The sequence below is a fragment of the Astatotilapia calliptera genome, chromosome 8, assembly GCF_900246225.1.
Source record: "Astatotilapia calliptera chromosome 8, fAstCal1.2, whole genome shotgun sequence".
Classification (NCBI taxonomy): Eukaryota; Metazoa; Chordata; class Actinopteri; order Cichliformes; family Cichlidae; genus Astatotilapia; species Astatotilapia calliptera.
In genome coordinates, this window is record NC_039309.1 from 4,772,702 (window position 1) to 4,792,181 (window position 19,480).

A 19,480-nucleotide genomic window follows, 5' to 3' on the forward strand; every position below is an offset into this window, starting at 1 on the left:
AGGTGAAAAAGGTGGAGTTACAAGTTATAAGCTTTTGCACAAAAAGGCCAACCTGCCCCACCTCAACAAGGACAAAAAATAGAAATGGAGCAAACACTTGAACTCTGAAAGACTCAAATGTTGTTTGAGATATTAATCAAAGACGAAACAGCAAGAAATTTTCCCAATTTCTAATGATTTCTCCCGTTCTTAACTGAAATATGCCATTTAAAAGCAATAATTAGCCAAAAAAAATTCCAATACAGTTAGTGAAAATACTGTATTTTACACACCTGTTACAGACACTTGTAAAGTAACATATACAAAAGGTTCTATAATCATGTATTAACTTAGTTACTGAGTTGTATTAGTATTGGAGTTCCTCAGGGCTCAATATTTGGTCCTCTTTTTTATTTTTTTTAGCATCGATATGTTTCATTAGACCAAACTACGTAAAACAGTCCCACATTGACTACAAACCCTCGGGTTCTGTTTCCAATCTTTATGGTAAGCTAAATGACCTGTTTTTGTTTTATCAGCTGTTTTGGAACCATTATATTGTATTCAGGAACTTTTCAAGATGCCAAATCTTTCTTAACTCGTGAAAACACAGATGATGAACTCGATTTCAGGATACTGCAAGACAAAACAACATAATGCAAGACTGAAGAAAATGTAAGGTGAATTCTTGCCTTGTCTGACCAATAAAGACCAATCCAGGCACCAGAGATAAACATCTGATCAAATCATCTGTTGGTCCAGCTATCGCACCACTGGGGCAAATGGGCTGTGTGGGTAGGTAGAGCAACTTGGTGAGATTATGTGAGGCAGCACTGGTTGCCATTGTGATAATATTGTGTAGTCCGAATGACTCACTGGGAATTCCCATCTCGAATTCTTCCTACTCAGCCCATCTATCCTAGAACTTCTTTTGAAGCTCAATAGACACAGCTGCAGTTTTAAAAATATAACTGTAAAATGTTGGGATAAAATACTCAAACGATTAACATCACTGCAAACCCCACCCCAAAACTTCCTGCACTTTTATATAATATTACTACGCCCTAAGCAGGGACTTGGACCCGGTTACATCAGGGTTTTAAGATTGGTCTTTGAATGCCTCGTCAAACATAAAAAAAAAAACATATTTCACCAGTTTACATCCCACAGATCACCCGCTATGCCACACTAATTTGATTAAAAGGCGCCTTGAGCATCTTCATAGAGGCTGTATGTTGACTCCCCTCCAGCAGCAGGATGCCTTGAAGCTGCCCTCTGCTTTGATTTCATTGGTCAGTGGGCAGTAGCCCAGCTTCTTGGGTACCATGTCAGTTCCCCGCTCGTCTGCGTGCGGGTACGCTCCTTCCTGCTGAGCTCAATCAATCACACCCCGTTCAAGCTGCAACTGTGACCTACACTGACAGTTAATGCTTTGTGCAAATCAAACCAGCTGAGCAGCAAAAGCCCGACGCGTGAATGACTGAATACTGTACACACATACACACACACAACCGACGAATTCCTGCTTTGGCCGCTTGACCCATTGCCAATTAAAGCGGGACGCATGCAGCTCGGTGTGGCCAATCTAACGCGCCGTTTCACGCTTACCTGCCCACTGTTTGGTTGGCGAGCTGTCTCATTCGGTTGAACTGCTTCTTCATCTTGTGTTTTTCTGCGTTACCACCGAGCGGTAGAGCCACTCTACATATCTCATTGATGGGATAAAGTCAGATGTCCGCGCTGGTCTACAGCAGGCGAGGAGGCTTTAAACATCCACGGCGTGCATCGCGGTGGGAAACACACGGGAGACAGTCGGCGCGTTAATTCCTCCTCATTTTGCTGATGAGGACTGCGCGTCTCTGTATCCGCTCCGCTCCGCCGCTCCGGAGATGCTGGACCAGTTTCTCTCTCCCCCTCTCTCTCGGCCGTGACAGCTCGACGTTTCCAACCAGTGCATCCTGGGAAATGTAGTTTACCTACATTCCTCCTACTGGAGAGCGCCATACTAGTGCTAAACCATCACATTTATAATCCTGATTCAGGAAATGTCCTTGCACTGTGAAAGGGGGACAACAGGGACTTAATTTTTGCCTATAAATAAAATCCTTCATATTAAATGAAAGTGTTCTACCTAAAACTTCTCCTCAACAGCCTTGATTGAAACAATGTTTCCCTTCATGTCATATATACACTGACCTGATACACGTGCTCCTTTTTACAAATATCCAATCAGCCAATCACATGGCAGTAAACTCAGTGCCTTGTTGAGAAGACTCGCTGAAGTTCAAACCGAGATGTTGGTGCCAGGTCTGAGTTTTCCAGAACTGGTGTTCTACTGGGATTTTCCCACGCAACCATCTCTAGGGTTTACAGAGAAACATTCAAAAGAAGGAAAATATCAGGCGAGCTAATACAACAACATGACCATCATAACCACTCATTACAATCGAATCATGTAGAAGAGCATCTCTGAACGCACAACACGTTGAACCTTGAAGCAGACGGGCTACAACAGCAGAAGACGACACCAGGTGCCACTCCTGCCAGCTAAAACCCAGAACATTTCAATTTCGTTTTAACTGTGAGTACTTTTTCATTTTTTTCAGCAGTGGTGGTTTGAGGGGAACATGTGTATAAGTAATCCTCATGAGGAAAAACTTCAGGCTTCAGTCTTTTAATGCTCATTTTTTTCTAGCTTACGCTTTGTATCATGTTAGAGAGAGCAGTTATCACTAACATGACGATCCCAGGGATCCAGCACCAGCTCTGAACTCAGAAGCCCAACCCACCTGCTATTGAAACCTTCTGTTTGTGATGGACAGGTTAGGGGTTATAAACAATATTTAATAGAAGATCTGATAAATATTTACCTGTGTGGTTCTGATTTGGTTCTGATGGGAGGCTTAGGGAAAGGCATGACCTCAGAGATATGTGTGAGTGAAAGAAAGACGATAAGAGAGATAAAACTGTATCAGTTGTAGCAGCTCTGGGGAGCTCATTAATGTTTTAGTTTCAGCATTTGATGTGTTCAAATCAAGATAAGAGTCTTAAATAAGGATGTTGTTGAGAGTCCTGTAAGCATACATTTTCCCACTCTTTATGTGGAAATGATCTCATCTCTGCCTTTGCTGTGTGTCTGTGAACAATAATACAGCAAATGTTTTTATTTCTACAGTCACATTTTCGGTGCAAGTATCAGGAATGGACAACTTTACTAAAATTCAAGGGACAAAGATAATGTTAATGTTGGATAGTTCATTGACTGAGTGTTTTTCAAGCCTGACACACACTGATATGGGATGACAAAAATATGGCTAGGGGGACTTTACAGAGTGCAATGAGTTCCAGAGGACTGATGAATAAGTAATCCCAGAGCCAGATCCCAGGCTGCTCTAAGCACTAGACATATTTTTCTTTTTCTCTTGTGGTTCTCAAACTTTTGTCTGAGTCTGAGAAAAAATAATTTCTTGAAAATAAAAGTCATATTCATTCAGCTTAGCTTCATCTCATGGACCTGTGTCCATGTTCCACCTGTAAGTTTCTCCACACACCAAAATTAGAGATCCACTGGCTTAAAGGAAGGAGGCAAAAGGCTAGTTTTAACTTGCATCGTGCTCTAAAATAAGATCTGTTAATCAAGCAGAGTTACTTTAGCAGAGCAGTCAGAAATAAGCATAATAGGACACCCTTAAAGACATACAATGCTAAATTGGGTTCATTCTAAGGTGTAATATCAGAGCCACTTATTTCTTATCTGAACTGAATTGAACTGAATCTAATTTTTGCATCTAAAGCTGCAGTATATTGATTTCTTTTATATTTAAGGTAATAAGGATCTAGACAGCAGAGCTTTGCAGAGTGCAACTTTAGCCCTTTTACCAGGAAGGACTGAGTTGCAAGACATCGAGACTGAAACGTGCTGACAGAGGATGTCCAAAGAACCATGACAAGCATCTATAGATTTCTTGGATTTGCCAAAGATACATATATTTCTAATGATTATTGATCATTGTGGCTACTGTTCTCGCCATTTTTAAGAAAGATAGACCTATCATTATATTTTTTTAAATTAATGAACGGTTCCTTGGGTAGCAGCTGATGTATGTCTGACTTAGATTCAAACGCTGACACTACTTTTCCAAAGTCGTTAATGTCGTCAATACACTATCCAGCACAAGCTTGACAACAATGTTGTACCAGGGGCTGAAGGAACATCTGGAGTAGAAGGAAGGTAAAGTACAAAGTGGTCCCAGCGGTAATCGGAGCATTAGGAGTTGTAACCCCAAAACTGGGAGGGCAGCTCCAGCAGATTTCAGGCACCATATCAGAGGTATTCAGAAGAGTGCAGTCTTACATATACCTCAGATGCTGTGCAGAACCTTCAAACTCCTAGAGGGTCCTACAGTACCTTAGCCCAGTTCTTCTCGATCACCAATGGTGGTGTCTCCTAACGGTACATATGCAGCACAGATGTTCTATCCCAGTCATTCGTTTGTGCCTGTCTGTGTACGCCAGAGGTGGACAACTTCAGGCCTCAAGGGTCAGTGTCCTGCAGGTTTTAGATCTCACCCTGCATCAACACACCTGAATCAAATGATTAGTTCATTACCAGGCCTCTGGAGAACTTCAAGACATGTTGAGGAGGTAATTTAGCCATTTAAATCAGCTGTGTTGGATCAAGGACACATCTAAAATCTGCAGGACACCGGCCCTTGAGACCTGGAGTTGCCCATCCCTGGTGTACGCAGTCCAATAGTCTAGAGGGCACCTTTGGACCTCCTGCAACTTTGGTCCTGTCAGCCACCTCTGGTCTCTTCCATCATTATGTCCATACTGCTCACCATTGTTCCCAGTGTGCTGTAACCTCTGGATCTCCAGCTTCAACAGTAACCATCTTCTGCTGATGTTATTGCACTGAGCTGCCAGGTCCTTCTAGCTCATTGTGGATGTTGGTTTTCTACTGATCCCACATGTGCTGCACATAACCTTTTTTTGTGTGTCAGCTGGCATAGTAGCATTCCACCAATTCCAATTTTTTCAGTCCTTCTCCATGTTTGCATTGTTCCAATAGGCAATGATATTTAAAGGTGGGCTTGAGGCGCTGTACTAAAGCTTTCCTGTATGAGTAACATTTGTGTTTAGGTTAGGAGATTGTGCCACCCTGTGGACAACCAGCAGTCATGCAGCTCAAAGAACCAGCTGCTGCAAGTTATTTTACTCATTCAGCTTATCAACCATATCTTAACAATGCATCTGCATGATAACAGTTGGTTTATTGATATAGCAATGTTTACTTTTATGAGTTGTTTTAAGATTTTATGATAAATTAATGTGAAAGCAGTGCTCTACAATTTGACTTAACATAAACAAGTTTCATTGTTGAGGCGGAGGTCAAGTTAAGGCAATCATTTATGCCCTTTTAAAAATCCAGCAGAATTTTTTTCCTGATTATTTTTTTGATTACTGAGATTTCATTACTCTGTTCATCAAATCATGAGTCAGTCACTCACTTTCTGCTTCAAGGTTCCTACAAATGCCGCCCTCGTCCTGATCAGTGCACAGCTATGAGCCTGTCCTTCTCCCACAGGGATCTTTGTTCTTGAAGGTTTCTTTGGTGTTGGGTGTCGTAGAATTTTGTAACTAAAGTCTGCAACATGGAAAGAGCTGTGATCAAGCTATTTATTACTGTACGCAGGAGAGCCAACACACATCAAACTTCATAGTTCACAGTCATGCCAGCTCTACCCTTGGGATGTCTCTACCCCCCGCACACAACTCTGATTGTCTTTTAGTTACAACAGGTTTCTGTCCCATGGGCTGTGGCTGGACAGAGGACAACTCCCACTATCTTTTCATGGGAAGCTCCTGGCACTGGAGTTTCATCCTTCTGAGCAAAACAGTTAGCAGATAACATAGTGAAACATCGTTAAGCAAAGCTAAGCAGTTTTCACAAGGTCACGCTGACATATACACATACTTCATCTGAGCATGCAAAGGTTATACAAAATCATACAGTGAAGTTTTAACCACCTAACTCTACACATGAGGATAAACTAGAATTTTTCCATAAAATTGGGCCAGCTCTGCCTGGAGTTTGGTAGTTTCCTCTTAGCGCTAAGAAGTTCTCAGTATTATTTTTCTTTTCTCTTTAAATGCTGAGACCTGTTTTTAGTTCATCCAATTTTTGGGAAACATTTGTGTGCAACTTCCCCTTTCTTATAAATTTCTACTTGAAGAAATACCCTTGCTTTTTCTGCCTCATCTCTTTGAGTATTACGCAGTCCTTTTCCACTGCTCTATCTCCAAGATTAAGGCAGCATGCTTTTCCTCTAGGGCTGTTATCTGTTCTGCCTCATTGCCCAATGTCTGACTGAATTCAAAGTTCTCAGAAACATCCTGTAAAATTCACTGCTCGTGTTTAGTCTGTATAGCACCCTGTGGTTCTTTCACTGTGGTGTCACTCAGCTCAGGGTGAAGAGTTGGACCAGTTTGGAGAATGTGTGGTGTTTCTGCAGGCAGTGGGCTTCAGTGTTGGTGCCACAGGCTGTGTAGATATTTCCAGCAGTTAGTTTAAGAACTGCTGCAGACTCTTGGAGGATCACTGTATACTGTGGTCATGGAGCTGCAGCAGACTTCAGTTTTGATGCTCTTGCAGGCTGTTCCATAATTTCAGTTCTTGATTTTCAGCAGATATTAGAGCTGTGACCTAAACTGAAATGTTTGAACTCTTCACTTTCAGCAAGGATCAGGTGTTTCAAACTGTCTTTCGGGATTTGTAAAGCAAACCTTTCTTGTTCTAGTGCAGTTACCTCCACATAATTTGGATCTGAATGAAAGCACTCTTCAGATTCAGAGGCTGCACTTTTCACACCAACTCAGGAGACAGCTGATTTTACAGGGTTTTACTTTCAACTTGTTTGGACTGCACCAGTAAATTCATCACTTATAGCGAAATCTGATTTTTTTTTTTTAGGCATTAAAACAAGCAAACCATGGACTGAATTGTTTCTGCCTCTGTGTGTAGTTTCTTTTTTTATAGAAAAAGATTTTGATTCCTGAGGTAACAGCTGTTCTCCAGTCGGTAGAAACTATTAAACAGCAGTTACAGGCCGACTGAAACAAATCAATGTTTTTAAAATTAATTTAGTCACACTGTTTATAATGCTGCCACAATATGACCCACATGTAACTTTTGGTGCCTAGGTGGCACAGAACAATGAAAATAACATTAGATCTTAAGTCGACATATCAACAGCATCTGCAAGTACGAGAGTAAGAGCAATATTACTGACCATATAAAACTGGCATAATTTTAAAATTTGTAATAAGTTCTGAGGTCTGAGGTCTACAATTGCATTTTATTACATTACAACACCCATGACCAAAATATTGTTGTTAGTCTTTGTTTGCTTTTCCTGTTTATTTTTTTCCTCTTTTCCTTTACTTGTCCACTAAATTATCTATTCTCTTTTTCTGTGCCTCCTTAATCTTAATATCCTAAAGTCACGACCTTTATATCTCCACTGTATCTACACAATATGTGTTTATTTATCTATATAAATATTCGCACATATTTTTTTATTTATCTTTATATGCCTAGATTATTCTACGTAGTGAGTATTTGGGAAGAAAGCCTACGATTAGAGCCTTTCAGCAGTTCCTCCTGCTATGACAGGGGCGCCAGTGAGTCGATGAGTTGAGTGGGCCGCAGAAGAAGACGCGCTGCCGCTGGAGTTTACTAGTTGAATGACAGCGGCGGCGTGAACTTTGCGGAGATTACGCTTTGGGAGCGGCTCGCTTTATTTCAGTGCAGCGTTTTTTACTTTTGATTTCTTCCCTTCGCTTTTGGAAAAATGAGGGACCGGACCAAAGAATTAGGAAATGTGAGTTTCAAAGTAAAGTGCTAACATTAGCTCTAGCTCCGCTAGCGTGGCTAAGTTAGCCCAGTTCACTACTTTACCCGAGTTAACCTAAGAGTCTCCAGGGACAACTTAGACGAGCAGAGGGAATCAAAAAGTGGTTAAGTGGGATTTTTTTGCAGATATTTCTCTTTATAAAAGTTGACTTTATTGATGTTTTACTTCCAACTTCCGTTTCAGTCCTTTCTCCTTAAAGGATAGGGCAGGCCGGGACAGGGCAGGGCTCATGATTCACATCCTCGGACAGCGAGAAAGCACTCACTGTTTTTCTTCTGTTTATGTTATTTAAAATCAATGTGACTTCAGACCGCAGAGGCTTCGGATGACGACGAGGAGGGCAAAGCGCTGATCAGATCTGGAGGCTCAGAGAAGGAAAATGAAACCTTTTTCAGAAAGGTGAGGCAGAAACATCACGCACTTCTCTCTGGAAAATCCCCCAAAATCAAATGATCTGCACTGTCCTCCTGTTACTCATTCACTTTGGTAGTTTGCACACACTTCTGAATTTTACATTTGTGCAAAAGAGAGACAAAAATGCACTACAGAGGCTTAAATATCACAGACTGCTGCTGATGCGTTCTTAACCTGTTTTGTCAACAAATCGTAGTCTGCTAACTCCCAGTCTCCTTGTACCCGAACTGTCACGAGTAAGGAACCAGAGTTATTCACCTAATATCACAAAATGTGACTATTCTCTGCGCTGATCTTAGGTCTCTATAGTAATGTGTTTGAATATCTTTTGGTTTTGATTTAAAATGGTTTGAAGAAACTTATCAATTTATGCATATCCACATTTTTGTCCTTGGAGTCTTATTCTTGGTATGGAAAACTCCCTCTAGAAAGTATTTTAAAGGTCCAAAAAGTGTGACTAATATTTCAGGAATGCCTTAGATATTCTCATATTTCAAGATTCAAGACGTTTACAAGCAAAACACAGTTTACAGGTTAATATAAATGCACAAAATTGCAAATGTACAATTATGAATAATTAAAGTTCGACAGTTCATCAGTGATCCAGCCTGATGGCCCGTGGATAGAAATTGGTTTGTTCTTTGTTTTTATTGGTCCAAAGCAAAAACATGGAAAATATGAGGCCTGATCCACTTGACCTTCTTGCCACTATAAATTTTTAGAAAGACGTTTATGTTTGTGACACCATTCACCAACAGGAGGAGAGAAGCTGGAGGATAAGGACCAAGGTTATCTGGGGAGAGGACACAAGGACGTAAGGGCAGGGAGCCATAGAGGCTGGACATCCAGTGTCAGGTTAAATAGATGAGGAGTCAGAGCAGTTTAAACTGTCCTGCATAAATAAGTGGGTTAACGGTGCTGTATGCAAGTGTTTTATTTTTAAAAAATCAGTAGTTGTTCAACCAGCGTGAATAGTCTAGTTATAAGGCAGATTAATTGGTTAGTGAGCCATACTGAGCCTGAAGTCAGTTTCAACTGTCATGAAGGTGGCTTTTTACTTGGCTGGATCACTATGGCAACTTAGACTGAACACATGACCTGGTCTGCAGAAGGTTATGTTCAGTGTTTTGGTTAAAAATCATCTGGAAATGTGCTTTCACTGATTGAGAATATGTTGTAAGTATGCTTATATTTTTCATGCTGAGGAAAGCTGAGCAGCAGTGTAAACAGGGTTTAATCATGGAAGCTCGCTCACTAAAGAACTTTTTTCTTTTTCCATCCATAAGTCAAAATTTGTAGCCGGCATCTTAAAATTTTGACTTTAATTTGGCCACAGACTGAAGTGGCTTCCACACCTTTGTCATCGAGCCATGGTCCATTGAATATTATGATGAATCAAGTTAAACATTTCACAGCTTTAACTTGCAGCTGTCTCATCAAAAACCTTTGTTGCTTCGGCAGGAAATAAGAGGGCAAGTAGCAGCCAGGTGTTCCTAATCAAATGCGTAGGAAAGCTGCGTCATAACTGACAAAACTGGAACCTCCTCTTAACCCTACGCCATAACCTTCCACATGTTGTGTGCTGCATCGACCCAGCATGTAGTTATATTTCTTAGGAGGTGCACGTCAGGTTACGGCGTAGGGTTAAGAGGGGATGTGGTTACGCTGCAGACTTACTACTTCTTACAGAACTGCAGAGAGTCCAGTGGAAACTTTCTTTTTTCATGTGATGGTATATTAATATATGAATTCACAAAACAAACACTTTTCTGCAGCACTGCTTCTCTGAATTATTTGCTGCACCAGTAGTGCCTTGTTTTTGTAAGTGCAGTCAGAGCCTGGAGCAGAAAGCCTGTGTGATACCCGTTATTGTCTCTGATGGGGGACTTTAGGTGTTGTTGAGCCAGCTAACACAAAGAAAGCTTACATATGTTGGCATTGCTTCATAGATATCAGAGGGAGCTGCACCCATTTTAGCTATAAGGACTGATAGAGGGAATAGGATGAGATTTGCTTGATATATGAGATAAATTGAGCTAACAAAATAGTTCTTTTGTTCCCTAAAATTCTTTCCTTGTTATCGTCAGACCCAAGAAATTCACCAGGGGCTCCAGCAGCTCAAAAGGATGGTGTCTGACCTCGAGAACAAACAGAAAACTGTGCTGGGCGAGGCGCTACCGAAGGAAGGTGCGTAATATATCGTCATATATAAGGTGTAGTGGTTCACCGAAAGTTGCAGACAGAAGCATGTTAGTAAACTGTCAGAGGAGAGGGGGCGATCAGGTTGTCCTATTCAAGGGTTTTGTTTGCTAAATTTACTGTTTTTGATCTTTTGCACAGATATGAAGAAAGAGCTCCAAACTCTTCGAGACGAGATCAAAACGCTGGCTGGTCAAATCCAGAGAAAGCTGAAGAGTGAGTATCTTTGAGCTGCAGGGGGAAAAGATTTATTATTTTGTTCAGCATGGCTTGACTTATGGCCATCTTTCCACAGGTATTGAGCCCAAGAAGGGAGAGGATGATGGGAAATACATACCCATAAATACTCGAATGCAGCGCACACAGGTAGCACCCGAGACTTTTTGTAATCAGCTAAAAACATAACGCCCCTCTCTTTCTATTTTCTCTGTAAACAGCATGCCATCGAGGTCATGTGACTGGCATATGATCAGTTTTAATGCTCTTTATAGCCTTAAAGTGGAAATGAATGCTGTGCTGATAGTTTAGACTGCGGTTATTGATAACCATTTTAAAAGCAGCTAAATCGTAGGTGTTATCTGTAATGGCCACTCATTGTGAAAATGACAGCTGGTTTTGGGGAAATTTTGAGGGAAATTACGACTACATTTGTTTTTTCACTCTGCTTCCTTTTTCTTTCGCTCTCCTTTTGCCAGCACACTATCTTGTCCAAGGAGTTTGTGGAGCTCATGGGCCACTGTAACACCATCCAGGCTCAGTACAGGGATAGAAACGTGGAAAGAATACAGAGGCAGCTGAAAATCAGTGAGTAGCACGCAGCACCGAGGAGATATATCTGTCACCTTGTCAGATTTTTGTGGTCTGTGGTCTCACTTGGGGAAATCAGTTTTACCGATCACTTCCACACTACGGCAGGAGGTTTAAAGTCGGGTGACAACGCCATGCCGTTTTCTTCTTTCTGTCACTTTCTGTTTTAAAATGACACAACATATGTTTAAAGGGGGTGAGATGGATATTTCACACTAATGTGCAGTGTGCCTCTACTAGGGTAGCTTTGCATGATTCACATTTCAAAATAATCCTTTATTTTATTTTTTAATCTTGTACTGTACCAAAAGCAGTTTTAGCTCCTCCCCCTTTTTAAGACAACTTTCTCCTAATTGGCTGCCCCTCAAACACAGAAAGGTTGGGTGGCCAGTGGGTGGGGTTTGTGACCATATTAGAAATATCCCCTCTCTGTAACGTCATACTGAGCCAAGACTAGAAGAACACAGTCTGAAGCCTGAGCTTTTGGCTCACAGGGAGTACGTGTACATAAACTGATCACATTATTTTAAAATTTGATCATCGACCTTTAAAACTGGACATGAATTAAAGGAAAAGCACAAGTTCACTTTAAAAGAATTCCGACACCATGCTGGTGCTTGAAGCTGATTTGACCAAAGATGAGTCAAAGGTGCTCGGCTAGCAGCTCTGCACAGCTTCATGTGTGGTCACGAATGACTAGAAAGCACTGCTGTAATTTCCTGTCATATCCTGCAGTGGTGGTCGTTCCTGTTAAATGAAACCATACAGTCAAATAATGAAGTCAGTTTAGGTACAAACTAAAAAGCTCAGGCCTTGAACTGCTCTAAAATGTTGATGTATGGATTAGAGATGGACCGATCCGATATTACGTATCAGTATCGGTCCGATACTGACCTAAATTACTGGATCGGATATCGGAGAAAAATAAAAAATGTAATCCGATCCATTAAATATCACGAAAGCACCTCACAAAACTTGCAACACGCCGTAACTCACCTCAGAACGTTAGCACGTCGGAGCAGTATGCATCATGTGATAAAGCGGCTGTGGCATGCGGGACCTGTCGGTGGTCTGGATAGCATTTGGAGCTTCGCTAGCAACCCGGCATTTCATCTCCAACAAAATTATCCCGAGAGAAGTAAAGCAAGTGTGTAAGTCCATCTCTGAATGTTTGTAAAGCATTCCTGCGTTAAGCTTAACGAGCGACTGCCTCTCGCTCTCCGGCTGCTACTTCAATCATGAAACTGCTTAATGATCAGCTGATCGGCTTTTCTGTCGCGAGTCCGTGTCTCTTGTTTGCTTTTGGCCCACTTTGCACCAGAAAGAGGAAACCAGCGGCTGAACAACAGCAGAACGTTTAAGCTTGATCAGCTGTTGTTAGAATGTATTTAATATTACTTTCTACACCAGGATCTTTTTCTACGTAGCTGACGCTGGTAACTGTGCAGGGGCGCATCTAGCAAAGTTTAGCCAGGGGGGCCGATAGGGCATTAACAGGGAAAAGGGGGCACAAAGACATACTTTTCTTTCTTATTCTCATTTAAAATGTCTCGCTTTTAATTATTTAATATTTATCTGAATCTTACACCCAAAGTTTTAATCTGATGTAAAATGAATAGAAGTCAATTACTGTACATAGTAACTATTAAGTCTAATATATATACCCTAGTAAGCTATAGTACTTTTTACTTTGGGATGGTACCATCTGTGCAGTCTGCAATTTTGTTGAAGAAAGATGTTGAATCTATTTAATATTTCTTGAAAAATAATTGATTTCTGTGCATTTTTTTCACACTGCATCAAATTAAGGTTGATTACGTCGATTAAGCATCATGAGGTGGAGCGTGAGGGGTGGTTCCCTATTTTTTATTTATTTATTTTTGTTGTTGCTGGGAGTTGGAACCCTATTAATTAGGTTGCTTAATATTTATGCTAAGTACTCTTTAAAATACCAGAATAGGGAGGATGGTGTAGGTTTAAGTTTATTAGATTGATCAGTATTGCTGAACTATGAAATATTTTTTTTTGCATACAGGTATAACAGAATAGCTTTAGTGTAGTTGTTGTTTTAAACTTGAGTATGAACTTATACAAAATGCAGCAAGATATTTAAAAAACAGTTTTATTGATTAAAAAACATTATATCGGATTCATATCGGTATCGGCAGATATCCAAATTTATGATATCGGTATCGGTATCGGACATAAAAAAGTGGTATCGTGCCATCTCTAGTATGGATATTACAGTGACCTAAATGGGACCTCTTATCTCGAAGCTCACCCACCCTGCTCCACCCGTCAGTCAGAAGAGGGTTGGCTAAAAGGGGAATGGCTGAAACGCCTTCAAGTTTAAGATAAAGAGATTATTTTGAACTGCTAATCATGCAAAGCTACTCTAGTAGAGTGTGAATAATGCTAATGGGAGCGCTGTAATCAGCTGTAGACGAGGACAGAACAATATCTTCACCGTTCTGCGCGTTCCTCTAAACGCTCTGATTCGATTTTCTCCTGTCTTCAGCTGGCAGCAACGTGACAGATGAGCAGCTGGATGCGATGCTCGAGAGCGGGCAGACGGATGTTTTCACCCAAAATGTGAGTACGTGCGAAGTTAACAAAAAGCAAAGTGTGTTTCAACATGAGAAACCACAACACAGACTTCCCTGCAGCAGATGCAGGTGTTCTGTGGCTGCAGGTTTAGTAACTTTCACACACCTCTCTAACTGCTCAAACAGGACTACAGATATGGTAAGAATATCCTGTGCAGCCCTTAGCTGTGCTGTAGTCTAACTCAAGTAGCTCGTGCGAAGACTCCTGCAGGTTTTGTGCTGCTGTTCATAGATGACCCCCTGAAAAGTTGTGCCTGGTTCTGCTGTCCACGATTTCCCTAATAAATATGGTGTCCAGATCCTGAGTGATACTAAAGCTACGAGGCAGGCTCTGAATGAGATCGAGTCCCGGCACGATGAGATCCTGAAGCTGGAGAGCAGCATCAGAGAGCTGCACGACATGTTCCAGTACCTCGCCATGGAGGTGGAGGCTCAGGTAACGCAGCGCCAATGAAGTCTGTGGAGCTGGTTCGGGCTGCGGATGGCGTTTGATTGTGATGTTTTTGTTCACCGCAGGGCGAGATGGTGGACAGGATTGAGAACAATATCAACAAGTCTTCAGACTACGTGGAGAAAGCAAAGGGCGAACTGGAGAAAGCGGTCACGTATCAGCATAGATCACGCAAGGTACGCACAGAGAAACCCGAATGACATCATGAAAAGGACAGTTTTTTAATCAGTCGATCTAAGCGTCACTTTTACTTTCATTACACTCACAGCAACGACGAAGCCAAGTTTTCTCGCAGCTCGATTACACACACAATCTAAACAAGGATGCAAATCGATGCGAAGCCTCTTAGCTAAGAGACTGTTTTCCCACATTCACATTAAGGTGCTCGTTTCTGCAGGTTCTCACTTTTCTCTAAAATAACAACACAAAGAGTGAACTTCAGGAGGATTAGTCTGTCCAGTTAGGAAGCAGAAACGTTTATGATTTCAGCTGCTTTGGTGCAAATTAAAGCAACAACTGGTAGAAAGGCAACAACAAGGCAACTGCCAAATGGTTTTACAGTGCGTGCTCTCTCCTTATCCCTCCTCTAGTTTTGTTTCGCTGCTACTGGCATGAGATAGTACCTGTACCCCTTTCAGCTCCTCCAGGGTCTCCACAGTGTGGAGGAGAGAGCAGGAGCTGGTCAGAGCCCTACATGTACACATGTCAGAATCAGACTCAGTGAGGGTGGCATGATGACCTGAAGTCCTTTAGTGGGACTTGTGATCAGAAATGAGAGTGTAGAGAGGCCTAACCAACTGTCATCAAGCATGATTGTTGGTTATTTCCATGCAGACATTACCTGATGTTAATACATTGGGGGAAAAAAAAAGGATGAGAAATACTTATTTTCCAATTTAGAGGTCAGAGTTACACAGACTACACTCAGTGAAACTGTAAAATCTATGAAAATACTTCCTTAAGCTTGTTATTAAACAGTAATTAATTTAATGGTTATCATTAAATTTGGAAAACCAGAATGTGTTGATGAAGAGATGGAAACACGACTCACTGTTTTCCTAATATTCTCTTAGTCCCTTTTTCTATAAATATACCAGCTTTCCTAGTGTAAGCAGTTATCCTAAAATCTCCTAAATTAAAAAACTAAATCAGAAACAGCAGAGATGCATAACAATAAACGGACACTTTGTGCTGCAGAGAGTCCTATCCTCTTTTGGTTTCATGGGTACTTTACAGGGAAAACGAGGAGAGGGCTCCGATCCTCTTTGTTTTTCTTCCTCCTCCGTGCTGTTATGAGAGAATAGCTCTGCCCTGTATTCACATGAGTGACGCAAGGTGAAACTTCCTGAAACGAGTTTCCTCATTATTCTGCTTTGGAAAATGCTGCCTTGCAGAGAAATGCTGTTTGGATCGCCACTAAAACTCGATCACTGTGCTAAACGTGCAGAGGAGCGGCCTCTGTGTGCTTAACGGCAGCACGCTCCAAAGTCGGAGAGTTTGTAAATATTGACACTGGAAACTGCTCTAATGGAGGAGAACAGCAAATAAATTAAGCTTCTCAAATATTGTGGTAATCCCATCTGTCTGGTTCTATCAGACTCTCGTTAAAAAGATTAAAAATCCTAGACTGTGTGATAAGTGAAGTGCTACTTTCTTGGCCAGCAGGGGGCGACTCCTGTGAAGTGAGGATGTATGGGGAAAAAAAGCCTTTAATATATAACCTGAGCAAACACTTTCCTGATCAGTTTTTGCTCTCAGTTTGTAATTTTGCACATTAGGGTCTCATGTGTGCATTTTTAAGCCTTCATAGCTCTTAACTACACAATAAGAGATGAGAGCCAAGCACCAGGACCCTTTTTTCCCCCTTATAATTCATTGGACAAAACTTAAAGTGCTTTTTCGGTAACTTTGAAGGGTCATATAACCATGTGGGAAAGGTGTCTGGTCGAAACAAGCAACAGCATGTGAACGTCTCCTTTTTGATACCAGGCACATCTTCTAGCTGTATTTCGAATGCTGGGATGCTTTAACACTCCTGAATGTTGCTTATGGTTATGAAATGGAGCGACTTTAGTGTTTACATGACACATCGCACTGATCAAACAGCTTCAGGTCAACTTTAAGCTCAGAAATGAGACCCTCTGGATAAACAAGATCCAGATTTGTCCCACCGGGGCAGATGGCCACCCCTCCCTGAGCCTGGTTCTGCTGCAGGGTTCTTCCTGTTAAAAAGGATTATTTTATTCCCACTGTCGGAAAGTGCTTGCTCAAAGGGGATGGTTTTATTATTAAATACTGATTTCTTTTTTTTTTTTAATCTTTTAAAGTAAAAAGCACTTTAAGGAAACTGCCGATGTGATTTGGCGCTATGTAAATAAAATTAAATAGAAGTGACTAAATCTTGGCTTGAGGTTGAGCGCTTTGCAGGAAAACTGCTTTAATCTTGAACACATCATCCCATATAAAATCAGTGAGCATCTCCCACCTGATCCGATCACGATCAGCTGATTTTTATATACAGCAACTTTAGCTTGTTTATTGAAGCCATTCAAAAGTTGTGCAAGTTACAGGCCCTGAAAACACAATAGCTTGTCTTTGGGTGTTGACTCTTTGAATTAAATCCCCATCTGGTCAGACTTTATGGCACCAGCTAAGCTTCACAGGCTCATGATGATCAGTTGGGAAAGCTCTGGTTTTATGACGTGATTGGAAAAAGACGATGTGTGTTGCTCATGCACAAAAGAAAGAAAAGGAAACAAAAAACAAGGTTAACTTTACAAACCACGCCTTTGTTAGCTAGAAAACAAGCCTGGTATTACATGTTGGGTTAAAATGAGACCTCTCATATGCTGTAACTTATTATAACCAGCGATCTATCCCACAGAAAAAGGGGCCGCTGTACTTGTTTCTGTGTGTCGGAGACTATAAATTGGCCCCACTCTGAAACCATGATGGGGTGGGGGGGATTGATTTTTCTTTCCTGGAATGACTCTAACCTGTGTGCTTATCTCCCGCTGCAGAAAAAACTCTGGATTGGAATCTGTTTGGCCATCCTTCTCCTCATCATCATCATCGCCTTGGTCACCACCTTCTCATCCTAGCAACACCCTGTGGTGCAAGTTAGCAGAAGCACATTATGGATACCCCCAAATCCACACATTCATGCATATACATCAGCTCACAGGATGTACAGCTGAGCGGAGTCAGTGGATTTCAGTTTGATTTTTTTTTTTTTTTTTATTCCTCTAACCCTCCTGTCTGCCTAACGGTCCTACTCTCCACTTTTTCTGTTGTATGGAAGAGATGTGCTCTGTCGTTTAATCTCACAATCTGTGCTGCGCGCTCGATGCCGGCGCCGCACGTTTTCTGTCAGTTTCTGTTCTGCAAAAACAAACAGCGGGACTCACTGTGGACTGTTACACCAGTCGATCCTTCCCCTCCTGTGTTTAAAAAAAAAACAAAAAAAAAAAAGAGGAATTAAGTGACCTTGAGTGGGGCACAGAGCAGTATTGATCAAACACTGGCACTCGTCATACTGTACTCAGGAAAACTGTGTTGTAACGTTGATGGTTCTGGATGAATTGGAGACCTAAAGAACAATTTTATAATGTAGGCCTTTTATAGTCGGATACAGGAAATAGACTAATATAATTGTACATAACTGATGTTGCTGGTGATAAAAAATTTATGCAGATGATTTTTAAAACTTCAAAGTTTTTGTTTTCATACTGCGTACATGTAACAAGTGTAAATACAGTTTTGTGTTTTTTTGTGTGTATGTGTGTGTGAAATAACCCCTACCCTCCGCCCTTTCCTCCTCCTCTTCACATTTGCATAAGGTCTCTCAACAGTACAGGTCCAACGCTTCCCCTTTCCTGTGTCCTTCCAGTTTGCATTTTTGACTCAAAACGTTGTGCAAGCGCCTGCTTAAACAACACACACGTCTTCAGAAATGGTGCCTTCTCCTTTGCAAATGTGACGTCGTGCATTAACAAAAAGGGATGGATGTATTTTAGACTTCAACGTGTTTTTTTTCTCACCCTTTTGTCCCATTATGCAGTTTTTTTTGCTAAATTTTGGAGTCAGAATACACCAAGGGGACAAATGAAACCCATTTAAAAAAGAAAAAATTAACCAAAACTGAGAGGCGGCTTCTCACTGACGCCTCGTTCAGAAGCAGAAAAGTTGCTGTGAAAAAGGCTGGCAGAGGATGGAGGGGAGTGACACTGCTACTGTGTAAAGTTATGGCTGTTTCAATTTTGCATCGCTCATTTATTTTATTATACATTTGTTTTTAAAATAAAATACCGCCATGTTCCATTATCCTCAGTCTGCCTTGTATCTTTTTAAGATTAGCAAGTCTTGAACTATCAGCTGGCCCTCTAAAGGAGCCTGGAAGCACCTCGGGATCCCCAGGAAGAACTAGAAAACGTTGCTGGGGAGGACAAAGTCTGGAATACCTGCCTAACCTGCATTTTTGTGATCCGTTTAATGCACAGGGTGTACAGTGGCTTGAAATAATGAAGAACACTGTACCTCACAGGAAAATGGAAAACATCCCTGAAAGCTTTAAAGTTGGCGAGCTTGCTGAACACTCAGCTGTGGGGTGTTTCCATCCTGATTGGTGGGAGGAAAAAAAGTCAGTGGGCAGTTTTCATTAAAATAAGTCAGGGTCTCCTCCCTTCCTGTTCTGTTAAGAGAGCAGCTGTTGCCTTTGTAGCCACAGGGACAAAAATGCAGGTTAACACAGACCAATTTTGGATTTTACCAAACATTTCATTTTTATGATTGAAAAAAGCTGATTTGAAACCAGACATGAGGTCAGTAATTGTGACACTGAAACTCTTTAGCTGATTTATATTTAAGAGCTGAAACTAGTGATTGAGCCAATAAACTCACCGCAAAAATGTTACCGATGAGGTCATGAATCAGGTGAGCCGAGGGCAGTTCTATTCTCTAGTTAATTTTTATTCTATTTCGACTTTGTTTTAATTCAGTTTAGTTTTCATTGGTCTTAGTGTTAAGTCTGTGAAAGTATGGAGGGCAAATATCAGAGGCAAGATTTAGGAAAACAAGTAAAAGTATTACAATAAAAACAGAAGCGCTTC

The 19,480-nt window shown here is 41.2% G+C and overlaps 2 protein-coding genes across 3 annotated transcripts in view; one reads left to right on the forward strand and one right to left on the reverse strand.

Moving 5' to 3' along the window:
• LOC113028053 (rho GTPase-activating protein 44-like) overlaps nucleotides 1-2,460 on the reverse strand; it is a 91,906-nt gene extending 89,446 nt beyond the window's left edge. The window contains exons 1-2 of the mRNA XM_026178019.1: nucleotides 2,176-2,460; nucleotides 1,588-2,035 (exon numbers count right to left, since the gene is read on the reverse strand). Coding sequence (XP_026033804.1) covers nucleotides 1,588-1,640 — 53 coding nt within the window. The 5' untranslated portion in view covers nucleotides 1,641-2,035; nucleotides 2,176-2,460. The remainder of the gene's footprint in view (nucleotides 1-1,587; nucleotides 2,036-2,175) is intronic.
• An 8-nt stretch (nucleotides 2,461-2,468) lies between these two features.
• stx4 (syntaxin 4) lies at nucleotides 2,469-18,140 on the forward strand. Of its 2 annotated transcripts, none has more exons than XM_026178024.1 (10): nucleotides 2,469-2,560; nucleotides 8,205-8,294; nucleotides 10,397-10,496; nucleotides 10,650-10,724; nucleotides 10,804-10,874; nucleotides 11,204-11,312; nucleotides 13,834-13,907; nucleotides 14,220-14,357; nucleotides 14,438-14,548; nucleotides 17,393-18,140. In XM_026178024.1, exons 3-10 carry the CDS (start codon nucleotides 10,436-10,438, stop codon nucleotides 17,471-17,473), a joined length of 720 nt encoding a protein of 239 aa, XP_026033809.1. In that variant the 5' UTR covers nucleotides 2,469-2,560; nucleotides 8,205-8,294; nucleotides 10,397-10,435; the 3' UTR covers nucleotides 17,474-18,140. The 2 variants fall into 2 exon arrangements, with proteins under 2 accessions (XP_026033809.1, XP_026033808.1); XM_026178023.1 differs by lacking the exon at nucleotides 2,469-2,560 and adding an exon at nucleotides 7,634-7,862.
• Nucleotides 18,141-19,480: the final 1,340 nt, after the last annotated feature.